The sequence below is a fragment of the Bactrocera dorsalis genome, chromosome 1 (genome assembly GCF_023373825.1).
Source record: "Bactrocera dorsalis isolate Fly_Bdor chromosome 1, ASM2337382v1, whole genome shotgun sequence".
NCBI lineage: Eukaryota > Metazoa > Arthropoda > Insecta > Diptera > Tephritidae > Bactrocera > Bactrocera dorsalis.
The window spans coordinates 63,132,844-63,146,734 of record NC_064303.1 but is presented as its reverse complement, the minus strand read 5'-3'; the positions used below and the strand labels follow the sequence as shown (position 1 = coordinate 63,146,734).

General features: G+C 36.1%; 2 protein-coding genes across 3 annotated transcripts in view; one reads left to right on the top strand and one right to left on the bottom strand.

Moving 5' to 3' along the window:
* The window catches only part of LOC105227678 (alpha-methylacyl-CoA racemase), a 412,563-nt gene that overhangs the window by 171,795 nt on the left and 226,877 nt on the right, over positions 1-13,891 (top strand). The window lies entirely within an intron of this gene.
* The window catches only part of LOC105222928 (importin subunit beta), a 40,860-nt gene continuing 34,075 nt past the window's right edge, over positions 7,107-13,891 (bottom strand). The window contains exons 3-6 of the mRNA XM_049462448.1: positions 10,462-10,703; positions 9,374-10,402; positions 7,696-8,622; positions 7,107-7,632 (exon numbers count right to left, since the gene is read on the bottom strand). Coding sequence (XP_049318405.1) covers positions 7,231-7,632; positions 7,696-8,622; positions 9,374-10,402; positions 10,462-10,703 — 2,600 coding nt within the window. The 3' untranslated portion in view covers positions 7,107-7,230. The remainder of the gene's footprint in view (positions 7,633-7,695; positions 8,623-9,373; positions 10,403-10,461; positions 10,704-13,891) is intronic.

The following is a 13,891-nucleotide window of genomic DNA, read 5'->3' as shown; positions in this document are numbered from 1 at the left end:
CAGAGTTTTTGTCACTTCAAACGGTATTTCTCATTGAGCACGACAACAACGAGTGCATGTGATGCAAACAACAACTAAATGTAAGGAAAAGAACATAAAAGCATAAAACTTGAAGAAAACCAATAACAAAATATACGGCAACGGTGCATTGCTGATGTGCGGTCCGTTTGCAGTGCGTCGCAAATAAAGGAGGGCTACAGTAATTGCTTAGTTACATATAAATTGTGCTATCCATCGATAAATAATGCCACCCAAGAAAATAAACACAACATCACAATTTTGTGGTTATTGCTCTGAGCTGATACGAGATGGTGTACAGTCCAGCATCCAATGTGTTGCTTGCCAACTCTGGTTTCACTCTAGGTGTACAGGCCTTTCATCTGTGGAATTTAAGGCCACAGCGATCAGTATCAAGAAAAAAGGAGTCGGTTTGGAACTGTTCATCCTGCAGCAATGATATCAGTGTTAGGACATGTGACAGCCACTTATCTGATGATGAAGTTTTAACACACATCTCGCCACAAGCTAATGAAATGGAAAGTCTCTTCCAGAAGTACTTTGATCGCTTCACCTCTGACTATGACCACAAATTTGAAGATCTCAAAAAGTCACTCGTAAGTAGCGTAAATAACCTTAAGGATGAGGTAAGCAATCTGTCTAAACAATATACAACACTCACTAATAAATGTACTGCCCTTAAGGATAGACTTTCATCAGTAGAGAATAAAATTAATAATAAACTCAATGCCAAGCCTGACTTACCAGTGAGTAAGGAAGATATCTTCACTGAAATGTTGGAACGTGAGCGCCGTAAAGTCAATGTAATTGCTCTAAACATCCCGGAATCAGTCAAACCAGTGGGTAAAGTTCGTTTGGATGACGACAGGACAAATCTAGTAGCCGCTTTGCCTTCTTGTCTCTCGAACATTGCCACTGAATTTAAGCTACGCAGACTAGGCCGACATACACCGGGTCGTACACGTGCGCTACATATTACAACTCGCTCAGCTGATGATGCGCTCTCAATTATCAAATACAGACCACCTAATAGTAACACTGCAGTCATTTTCAAAGCTGATCTTACCCCTTCTCAACAACAGCACCTAAAAGATTTACGACTGGAACTTGACTCTCTAGTAAAAAGCGGCAACGACAGTATGACTATAAAGTATATCCATGGTATGCCTAAGATTGTAAAGAAGAATTTTCGCTCGCACAACGAACAAGAAGAAAGTATCTCTCATCCAGTTATATTACCAGAACGTTCGAGGTCTGCGCACAAAACTCTGCGCATTTCTGACCAACACGTCGTCTAACCAGTCTGATATCATATGCATCACTGAGTCCTGGCTCCATCCATCTATACGTGATGGAGAAGTCATTGACTCTTCTTATAATATCTACCGTAAAGATCGTACATCTCATGCTAATCTAAAGTACGTGGTGGTGGAGTCTTTATCGCATGCAAACGTTATCTAAAGGGTGATTTTTTAAGAGCTTGATAACTTTTTTTTAAAAAAAAAACGCATAAAATTTGCAAAATCTCATCGGTTCTTTATTTGAAACGTTAGATTGGTTCATGACATTTACTTTTTGAAGATAATTTCATTTAAATGTTGACCGCGGCTGCGTCTTAGGTGGTCCATTCGGAAAGTCCAATTTTGGGCAACTTTTTCGAGCATTTCGGCCGGAATAGCCCGAATTTCTTCGGAAATGTTGTCTTCCAAAGCTGGAATAGTTGCTGGCTTATTTCTGTAGACTTTAGACTTGACGTAGCCCCACAAAAAATAGTCTAAAGGCGTTAAATCGCATGATCTTGGTGGCCAACTTACGGGTCCATTTCTTGAGATGAATTGTTGTCCGAAGTTTTCCCTCAAAATGGCCATAGAATCGCGAGCTGTGTGGCATGTAGCGCCATCTTGTTGAAACCACATGTCAACCAAGTTCAGTTCTTCCATTTTTGGCAACAAAAAGTTTGTTAGCATCGAACGATAGCGATCGCCATTCACCGTAACGTTGCGTCCAACAGCATCTTTGAAAAAATACGGTCCAATGATTCCACCAGCGTACAAACCACACCAAACAGTGCATTTTTCGGGATGCATGGGCAGTTCTTGAACGGCTTCTGGTTGCTCTTCACCCCAAATGCGGCAATTTTGCTTATTTACGTAGCCATGTCGTAGTCGATTATGTAGACCATAAATCGGACGTAAAGCGCGAAACACATTTCGAACCGAACACTGATTTTGGTAATAAAATTCAATGATTTGCAAGCGTTGCTCGTTAGTAAGTCTATTCATGATGAAATGTCAAAGCATACTGAGCATCTTTCTCTTTGACACCATGTCTGAAATCCCACGTGATCTGTCAAATACTAATGCATGAAAATCCTAACCTCAAAAAAATCACCCGTTACACACTGAGCCAATCTCTACTGAAAATAATAACCTAGAGCAAATATTCATCAGGGTGAAGGGTGCATCCCGTGACCTAATCATCGGCTGTGTATACACACCTCCTCAGTCACCTTATGAGATCTTTGTTGACCACCTGGCCACTATTTCTTTCATTAGAGAAAAACACCAAGCATCTGACTTACTGATAGTTGGTGATTTCAACCTCCCTAGCAGCTCTCCTCGTGCGGACTGTGAAAAACTACTTTACGACTGCTATTCGCTCCTGAATTGCACACAACGCAACCACATTCTCAATGCTCACAACTCAGCCCTTGACTTATGTTTCAGCGACATCGACATTTCTCCTGAACACTCGCTTGCCTTGGTTCCTGAAGACACATATCATCCCGCTCTAGATATCACGCTCAACTTTCAGCCTGGACTAGTTCCTATCTACTCCTCTACGTACTCTTTCAAAAAGGCCAACTATGCTGAGCTCAACACTTTCTACCTGAGAACAAATTGGATCGATTTATATAAACTCAGCACAATTGATAGTAAGCTTGATTATCTCTATGCTAAAATCTTTGAAGGGATTAACCAGTTCGTTCCAGCATATACTTATAAACACAGCAGTTATCCATCCTGGTTTTCAAAAGATCTCATTCGCAATATTAAATTGAAGAAGTCGGCGCATGCGTTGTACAAGACAAGACGTACCAACTACAATTACTCTTGCTTCAGTAAACTGAGACTTGAGTGCAAATCACTGAGCTCTGAGTGCTATAAAAATTACGTAAGTAATGTTGAAGCCAAACTCAAATCGGACATCAAAGCCTTCTGGAACTATGTCAAAGACAAAAACCGTTCTAGCAGTGACATACCTTCCTCCATGGTATGGGATGATCTATCAGCTAATTCCGGGCCTGACATTTGTGATCTCTTTGCCTCCTTTTTTCATAGTGTTTACGCACCTAACAATCGCCATGGCGCTGCTGCAGCTACCCACAACCCGGGACCTCAGAACATACTCCTGAACGATCTGACAGTATCATATGACGAAGTACTTAAATTACTCCTTTCACTTGACCCTAGAAAAGGTGCTGGACCTGATGGTCTACCTAACTTATTCCTAAAGAACTGCGCGATCAGTCTATGCGAACCGTTGACGCATATATTTGGTGAATCACTTAGTGGTGGTATCTTCCCCTCGTCATGGAAATTATCATATATCACTCCAATACATAAGGATGGATCTAAAGCTATGGTCACCAATTATCGTCCTATTTGTATTCAGTCTGCCCTTGCTAAGTTGTTTGAGAAATTGGTGCTACCACAACTACTGCAGTCTTTCGAACACGTTATAATCACTCGACAACATGGATTTACTGGGGGCAGATCTACAACTACTAATTTGTTCATATACATTAACAAGGTGTTAAATGCTATGGATTCCGGAAACTGTGTTCACAGCATCTACACAGACTTTAGCAAGGCGTTTGATCGTGTTGACCATGATATACTCATGCACAAGTTGAGCAACTATGGTGTTGGAGGTAGTGCTTTGTCTTGGATCCATTCATATCTTACGGGTAGACGCCTACAAGTTAGAGTCGATGGCCATCTTTCATTCGAATATATCGTAACATCTGGGGTACCACAAGGATCTCATTTGGGCCCGGTACTCTTCAATATATTCATAAACGACATTGGCAACAATACCATATTAGATCACCTATTGTATGCAGATGATCTCAAAATTTTCAGGCCCATAGCTAGTATGTCAGATATCCTAATTCTACAGCATGATATTGACTCTCTTGGTAACTGGTGCCTTGTGAACAATCTTGATCTTAATATCAACAAATGCGCCGCTATAACTTTCACTCGCTCACACTCACCAATTCCTGCAAAATACAAACTCAAGGATCAGGAAATCATAAAGGTTGATGAGATAAAAGACCTGGGGATCATTGTTGACAACAAGCTCTCCTTCTCTAAACACATTGATAGAATCACATCTAAGGGATTTAAAACCCTCGGATTTATCCTAAGAAACAGCAAAGACTTCAACAACCCCTACTCTGTAACCAGACTTTTTCAATCGCTAGTCCTACCTATCCTTGAATATGGTTCAGTCATCTGGTCTCCATATACTAATGCATCTATAGACAAAGTGGAAAAGGTTCAACGTAAACTCTGCAAGTCGTTAGCCTATAAATTATCATCGTCTACACATACTTACTCCACTGATGAAATTTACCAGAGCTTTCGTATCAATAAACTATCAGCACGTCGACAGGTTGCCGATCTTAGTTTCTATTACAAGGTTGTCAATAATATTATTGATGCTCCAGACATTCTTGGCTGCTTTGAATTTGCCCCAGTAGGCACTTTACTTAGACGTAATCGTCTACTAAAAACTTCTAACTCCAAGAAAAATTATGTGATCAACGGTCCTCTGAATAGACTGGCCAAATCTGTCAATTCTTTTCAAGGTGTGATTGACTTCTACGGAGGTACATACTCTGCCTTCATAGACAATACTAAGAAACATCTGCTTGTTTAACCAAGGACTCCATTTGCTGCCCGCCACAACCAGAAACCATCACCATAGTACTCTGCATATACACATTTACCTTCTACCTACATTTTTCATTTTTTATTTGTTTCTCTTAATGTATATTGCCGATTGGCGTTATTGTAATAATAATAATAATAATAATAATAAAACAAAACAAAACCACGCGTGACAAATTGCCGAAGTTCACAATGGTATAATCGAAATTTGTGGTACGTCGAATAATTTTGGAATAAAATTCCTTGAGCATTAACAGGCATATTTCTGTATTCGTTTGATATAGCAAAAACATATAATAATATAAAAATGTATGGCAAGAAATTTCAGATAAATGGAGGTGGAATTTTTTATCAGCTCTATCACGCAATCCATCGTAGCAAAGCTACGAATACGAATGTCCGCTACGAATACGAACAATTTGCTATCATTGAATTCATGTGATTTCAAAACTTTTGTTGCCAGACTTAATTTTAAATTTTGACATTTCGAAATCAGCTGTGTAGAAGAAAAAATAAAAATTAGGATTAATAAAAGTGGAAACGTTTATATTCAAATTGATTTTACGAACAAAAAATATGTATTCGCTAACGTTTTCATTTATGTTGCTTGAGGAAGAACGTGAGAGAAGTCGGCGTGATATAAAAATTCACCGAAAATCACTGAGGGACAGGAGTAACCCTTTCGATGTGGACGAAACAATGTACAGTTCATAAATCCATAAAAATTCATTGTTAAATTTTATTAAAATTATTTTTCTAAAACAGGTAAATAAGGCGGCCTTTACGTATGTCCTCGATGTTCTAGAGAGGAATGCAAGTTCTTCAAGATCGTCGTCTATATCTTTACTTCATCGATTGTCTTCAGTTTTACGGTTTTTAGCTGAAGGAGGCTATCAGCATGGAGTGGGTAAAGACTTCGATATTCCAATGGCTCAGTCAACATTTTGTTGCGTCTTAAAAGTATTGGGATTGCTTCAGTCTCATTTGTGCCCTCAGTGGATAAACCTCGATTTAAGTGATGTTGAAAAAAGGGAAGCGAAAAAGGATTTTTTTCAGAAATACGGATTTCCAGGCGCTATTTTATGTGTAGACGGGACACATATTAAAATCGTTGCCCCAACTAAAGATAAGTTTCTCTATTATAACCGCAAAGGATACTTTAGTATCAATGCCATGATTGTAAGTTTGGTGACAAATTCGCATTTCAAACATCTTAATCAATGTTTTGCAGATATGTGACAATAAAGTGAAAATACGTTATGTCAATGTTCAGTTTCCTGGCAGCAATCATGACTCTCACATATCGACATTTATTTCTCCGTTAGCACAAACCTGTCGTACAAAAATTACGCTAAACTTAAAAATTTTCCGTTCGAGTGAATTCAGTGAACGCAACTCTACGAATTTCGAACTTACTTTCGGAACTGTTCGAATTGCATAATAGCAGTTTCGTAACTTTCCCGAAAAAACACTCTACGATGGATTGCGTGATAGGGCTGTATATGAGAAGTAAATTATTTAATCACTCGGGAAAACTATGGACTAATTGGATATAGATATGTACTTACATTTTCCACCCTTATATGATTGATTACATGAATTCACATAATTGCATTTAGTTGCATAGTAACTACCTAAACAATAGGGGTATTCTCTTGCTCTTGCAAGATTGCAGATTGCAAAAATACTATACCGAAATGGACAAGGGCACGAGAGCACCCATTGCAGAATCTAGTGATATATGAACGGCTGATTCGTTAAATTTATTGTAAATGACTATTGTGAATTGGCGCACCTTCTGCGTACATTTTTAACAAACAAAACTGTAACAAATCTTTGTAATTTAAATAAAAATTATAAAATCTATTTAAAACTTACCTTCCTCAACAATTTAACGCCAAAATATGACTTTATGTAAAATGACAACTACAACAGGGTTGCAATTTTATTTTTGCGTGACATTGCACGCAAATATACATGGGTTTTGGTCTGACATATTTTACAGTCCTGCAAATATTTTTCGGCGTGTTTTTGTTGTTGTGCCGTTGTAAATCTGCAATTCTTGCACCGTGCACCGGGTTTTGCAAGAGCAAGAGAATACCTCTAATATTAATTTTTGTCAACACATGATTTAGCTTAAAGTTGCATCCACAAAATCTTATTTAGTCGAAAGCGCAATAAGAAATTCTTACATATCATGGAATAGTTTATTCTAACAATTAAATAATCTTACTTTATCTAACCTAGTTCCATTCTATTGAGAAATTCCTTGTCCGTCACGTAATTTTTTAATCTCTTTTGTTGCCCAGTTACATAATGATTTCGTACGTGCTGCCTTCGATCTTTTGCCGTCGGCTAAGAATTGAGTTATCGTGACATCTTCTAACATTGGATATAACCGTGGGCCAAACGCGGTGCACAAATCTCCAATAAATCCTGCTGCACTAGCTATCATAGAGTCTGAGTTATCTCCATCTATAGCTATGCGTTTTATAAATGCAATTATATTTACTAAATGAGACTCTAAATGGAATACATCAGGGTGTGGCTGCGGTTCTACTCCTTTTAATCCTTGAATTATTCCTGTATACGCTTCCAGTACACTCTCTCGTAATTCGTTTAAATATTCGATCATGTCATAACTGCTTGAATCAACCTAAAAATTAAAATAAAAAATATGAGGTATAGTCGTTATTATACACATTTAAACTATATTCACCTGAAGTTGCGAAGCTGCATTGAGCATATCTAACACAACATTTAAATATTTCACAAATTCGCTACCAATGCTTAAAGCCATGTCCCCAAACGCTGATAAAATTTGCGGCTTAACACTGCGGTGAAGTGTTGGCTCCGATAAGTTTGCAAGAAGCAAAGTCATTATTTCATCACAGTATGGAATTATAAGTTGCTTTAGAGCCCGACATATATCTCCAGTTAAACCAACGGCAGCACAACACACTTGATATTCTTGATAAGCTTTCAGTCCCATAAATAAAAATGGTTTAAACGCATCCATATACTTAACAAACTTGTAACCAAGTAATTCCACCAGAGTTGAAACAGCTAGGAATGCGTCTTCCTGAACACCTCCTGTTTTCCCAGAACTTGAGTTGAACATTGTTAAAAGTGCAGTCATTATAGCATCGGATATTTGTGGAGCATCTTCTTCACGAACTTTACGAAGAACACTTTGTAAGGTAGCACAAAGTAAAGATTGTAAGTCATTAAACTGGTGGCGGTCATTGTGACTTGCAATGTGGGATTCCATTTGTAATACTTGATTCAATCGTTCTAAAATAACAATAGTAGTTCTCTGAACAACTAAGTAGCAGTCGAGAGGAGAATTCTTAATCATATCCATTAGTGCTTCATAAGCAGCAGCTCTCAGATTCGCCTGCGTTCCGTCTTGCCTATCTGTTGTCTCAAGCAACTGAGTAATAATATACTCGAAATATGGTGATAGACAATAGGTTTCTGGAGTTTCACCTTCATTAAGTTCAGCTGCGTCATAAGCAGCATCTGATAAACCTATAAATGCCCAGCAGACGTTAGCAGCTACACGTGGTTCGGCTTTCAGGCCTTTAATGAAACATTCGAGAAGGGTATTCAAATAAGTTTTGTTAATTGCTGCCTCTGGAACAATCTGTAAAGTAAAAAGTATGCGTTTAGAAATAATTCTGCAAAATATCACACAAGAATTATATAAAGCTTAAGCCTTTGACATAATTTTAATAGTTATTATTCAGCTTTTTTAAAACGAGATAGCTTCTTGTATAATTTTCAATCATTCAAGCAGTTAAGGGTTATAATCAATCTATAATAATAAGTGTATATCAGATAATCTCCGAAAGTCTGTCCAAAAGAAGGTTCTACTAAAGCTAGTATTTTTACGTATAAAATTTGTATTTATTTTTTTTTTTTTGGAAGATCCGACTTCACCTCTTATATCATCATCATATAAGGTTGACGTAGATAATGACCATACTTTAACTTTACTAAAATACTTTAATTAATAATCATGTTTTCAATAAGCTCAATTTCGTTTCGAAAAAAAACAAAAGAGCAGAGCACAGCACTTCATTTTTGGCTATTGCTACATCTACTTTTACATTGTTCTGCTATGGATCCCGTTAAAATGAGAGCGGTAACTATGGCATAGCAATAACTCTAGAAATTTTGTTGCTACGGAGTAGTAAATGAAAACCCTGGTCACAACACATAATAAGAATATGATTGTTTACTTGCTTACTACACAGCTCCAGGCATTGATCTAAACTCAAATCAACATAGTAAAATTCTTCAATTTTTCGAAATTGAACTAATAAATATGCGAAACTATTTGTTATACTTGCAGTTGAAAACTAATTAAGGAATGAATGAATTTAAAAACATACGTCACATATACGTCCAAATGTCCATGCAGTTGTGTCTCGAACTATTACACACTCATCGTACATTAAATGTATAAGTGTAGGCATTGCTTGTTCTATCAAAGGTTTGAGTGTATTAGTTTCCAATCCACTCAAGATGGATCCGAAAGTCATAACAGCTGCATCACGGAAACGCCAATTAGGTGACTCTATGTTGTCTTTGATAAAGGGAAAAACATACGGAACAATTTCATCTTCACAACAAGTTGCTAAGAGCATCAGGCAAACAGATGCAGCCTTAGCTGGACTCCAGTTATCCTCATCGTCACATTCATCTTGTTTCGTTAATTTTTCGACTAAGACTGGTGTTAAATATTGCAAAGCACCTCTTGCGTAATGTTTTGATACTCGAATAGGAGCACGACCTGCATCATTTGCCTCTTGAGTTTCTATTGCTAAGTCGATTTCTTCATCGCAGACATTAGACCAAAATTCAATACCTTGTAGAGCAACTTGATCGTTTTCAGATTTCATTGCTTCTAAAGTTATGGGAAACAATGCTTGAGCCATATAAGGTTCCATATATTGATAGTATAGAGTTAGAATTTTAACTAGACATTGTAGAGCGGCAACGCAAACCTGGGTGTCTTGAGATTGTGTTGCTTCGCATACTACTTCCATAATAAAATTTCTTTCTAGATCTTTTTCAAAATTTGCTTTGGTAAATTCTAACGAATTATGTAGAGCGGTTGTTGCAGCGAGTCGAACATGATTACTAGGCTCCTGTTTTCTCATACCATGAATAATAGCAGTTAAGATTTGATTGGACTGATGTTCTAAAACGCCATAACGTATATCTTGGCATATATATCCAATAGCTTCAAGAGCAGCTTCCCGATTTATTTCACTGGAATTATCTGCAACCACTTTGTTGACTAACGTTTGAATTAGAACTGGCCAACCTTTTGATGGTAATTCTGTTACTGCAACATAAGCAACACATTGCGCAGCGCTAGAAGGCCGCGTATTTTCCGTTCCTAAAGCCGCGAGAATCTAAAAAAACAATTAATATGATTTATGTATTTATAAACATTAATATGAAAAAAATATACATTTTTTTTTATGTACTCGCGTGTATCTTCAGGAAACTGATGCCATCGTTGCTGGTATTGTTGATTAACAGTTTCATCTTTACTTGTTAAATGATTTTTAAGTTGTAATCCTGCAGCCATACGTGCTACTGGGCTGTTGCTAATACTGACTAATATGTCAGACAATGCTTTTAAGAATTCGGGTAAATTTTCTTCGGCCGCCTGTTCCAAGAAATTTTTGGCTGATAGAAGCTCATTTTTGTCTTAGATTGAAAATGGTAAAAATAAAATTATTTCATTAATACTACGTAATGACATATTGTCAAAATATGAAAATTTATATTCATAATATACAAATGTACTAGGGGATCCGGCCACACATTGCTGTGTTATACTTTTCATACTATTACTCATATAATAAACTATTCAATATAGTGACAATTTTATTTACGAATAAAATCGAAAACATTTTTGTCGGTTTAAGAGTCCAAGGGATTGTACATAAAAATTAAGTTTAAATATGTACATATGTTCACACAAATAAATTTCATTGGCAAAAATAACGAATTTAAGGCTGCTTCCTCAATGTCAGGTTACCAGCGTTTCTGTCCAGTTAATAGAGTTATCCGCTTAATAGGTTGTACTCAATAAACATCAACAATGTGCATGGTTAATAGATGTCCGCTTAATAGGGCGTCCATTTTAGAGAGCTTTAACTGTATTCTTTATTTATGAAATGTTTTAGCTATTCTATCTTCTAAGTTGGTTCGAACTGGACAGATTGTGTTAAATTTTACTAAAATCGGTTCAGTAGTTTAGAAGTCCAACGCGGACAAACAACGTGACGTCTATAATTATTCCTTCCAGAGTTGTACTTTTGAACTATGCCTTTGTATAGGAGTATGGTATGATGTGATTAAATGCAACGTTCCCAAGTTGTTTAGTTGTTATACCTTTGGTAGTAAGAATTGATATTTTTGGGCACAACATTAGAAATTGATCATCTCACGTTGCAACCGCATATTAGTTTCATGAATAAAAAATCTTCCCACTAGAAATATAAATTTTATATATTTTTTAATCAGAGATATAAACTAGAGGTGGTCAAGTTTATAGATCGGTTATAAAGATTCTAACAACCTGCCTTTAAATTATTAATGTCCTTGAAACTCTCTATTATTACACTTTTTTCACTTGTGAAATAGGCATTCGAATGCCTAGGGTTTACTTTAAGTGTAAGTGCGTTCAATTGGTTATTTCAATGTAACTTAGACATAAGACTTGTTACAAAAATGAAACTATAGCTAGTTTTTAATATTAAAGGGTCCATTTTCTATTCCCTTATACCCTAAGATTTAATGTAGAAACCCACTTTACCATTGGAAGGTTTCGAAAAAGGCCCAAAAGTAATATTACCGCTCGACGTTCGGAACGCTCATGCTCATAGTGCACACCACGAACGTTCAACGCGTTTTTCTCAAAATACACTTTTTAAACTAGCGGACATGATTCCGGTCGAACTACTAAACCGATTTGCTTAATTTTTTTAAATGTTCACAAAACGTCTGGCTATCGTCCCTACTAGATTCCTAATTTTTTCTAATTTATGTAAAAAACATGGGGAAAATTAAAAAAAAAAAGTTAATTACTTTTTTATTTATCAACAAAGCGCATCTCATTCACCCAGCCATTTCTCCGATAGATGTCATCAAAAAATTCCGAGAAAATTTGTTTATACACTCCACGATATTCCTCATGATATGTGAAAAAAGTTCTATTGTAGAATAAAATTTCTATGAAAGAAAGTAAAAAAAAAAAAAGCAGGTCAGATTACCCTACTGACCCCTTAAATTTTATTTAATAATGCATATATCAAACGATTCGACCATTAATCAGTAGCAACAGTTTAGCTGCTCGAATCAAATATTTTTTGATACTCTCCAAATTTATGTGGGGTATTCGACATCCCCTTTTCTCCCACTCCTCACAAACTATAGTCCAATGGGCAATGTTTTTGCTTAACTTCTAAAAAATTCTACTAGTACATTAGTTTTCAAAGTAGTGAAGAGGAGTAACGCCTTTGCAGGAGACTCCCAAACACATCACTCCAGCAACTGGGCATGACATTTTTTACGTCTTTGGAGTTTTTGCATAGATTTTGTCGCTTTGTTTATTAAAAATTTCTTCATTTGCAAATACTTTGTGGCCGTTAACCGTGGGGCACTCCAGCAACAGGGCATGACATTTTTTACGTCTTTGGAGTTTTTGCATAGATTTTGTCGCTTTATTAAAAATTCCTTCATTTGCAAATACTACATGTGGATACCATTCCAAATAAGTCTTGACATTTATCTTGTCGATTATCTATTTCCCCTTGACATAATTTTCTGTTTTAGGGGATTTCCCAACCTGGCTGAATTGATTCGAACTACGCGAGGTGGTCTACTTGACTTCTCCGTTTGCGTAAATGATCAATATTTGTAAGAGTTTTTTAACTTTATGTAATCGGCTGTTTTTTTTTTTTGAAACGCTGTTTACAGAGTCGGTGAGGACTATTTCTCCGAAACGTCTGGACCAATTGACTGGAAAGGGTCAAACAACCTCTTTACATATATGTATTTCGCAGGTAATGACTGAAGTTATAAGATTTTTGGCAATTTGATTTTTTTAGCCCTCTAAAGTGTAAGTGTTTCATATAAAACGCCTCTTTTTGCCAGAAATAAAATTTTGGGATAATCTTTCTCCATTTCCTGTAACCATCCAAACCATTAATAATTTTTTTTTTTTAATTTCTCGATTTGACATAATTTTAAGCATCTCCCCCAGGAGATCATCTACAAGAACAGAATATAAAATACACAATTATTTTTTCCCTGAAAAACCGGAAATCGTGCAACTTAAGCATTAAAATAATATGTTTAACACAAGAATTCTATTTAAAATAACTAAGAAAGAGTAAATATTTACCATTTTTTTCGATATAATTTCTTAACCTTTAGGATTTAAATTTTTCATAATACAAATAACAAAAAATTTACAAAATATCCTATTTTGAATTATAAAAATTATGCGTACAAAACAATAAATCAATAAAAAAACTTGCTTTGTACTAGATGGTAAGAATTTACTATGAAGTCGAATATCCTTTTACGTTTAATAACTTTAGTCAACATTTTTGGCATTGAAATGTCTAATTTCTTGGCATCTTCTGTCGTTATTTTGTTCCACATTTTAACACTAACTTTTTTGAGCATACCTTTAGATGAAATGATCTATAGTCGGATATTGATATCAGAGAATTGCTTTGGTGAACTGGCTTTTAACGTTAAAGAGGAAACAAAGATTTATATTGTGGGTCATTAAGATATAAAATTAATATTGAGGAGCTTGGTTTTATCGGTACACCCATTTAGTCGGTTGGGAAAAGGTTTTGTATATCGAGTGCTTCATC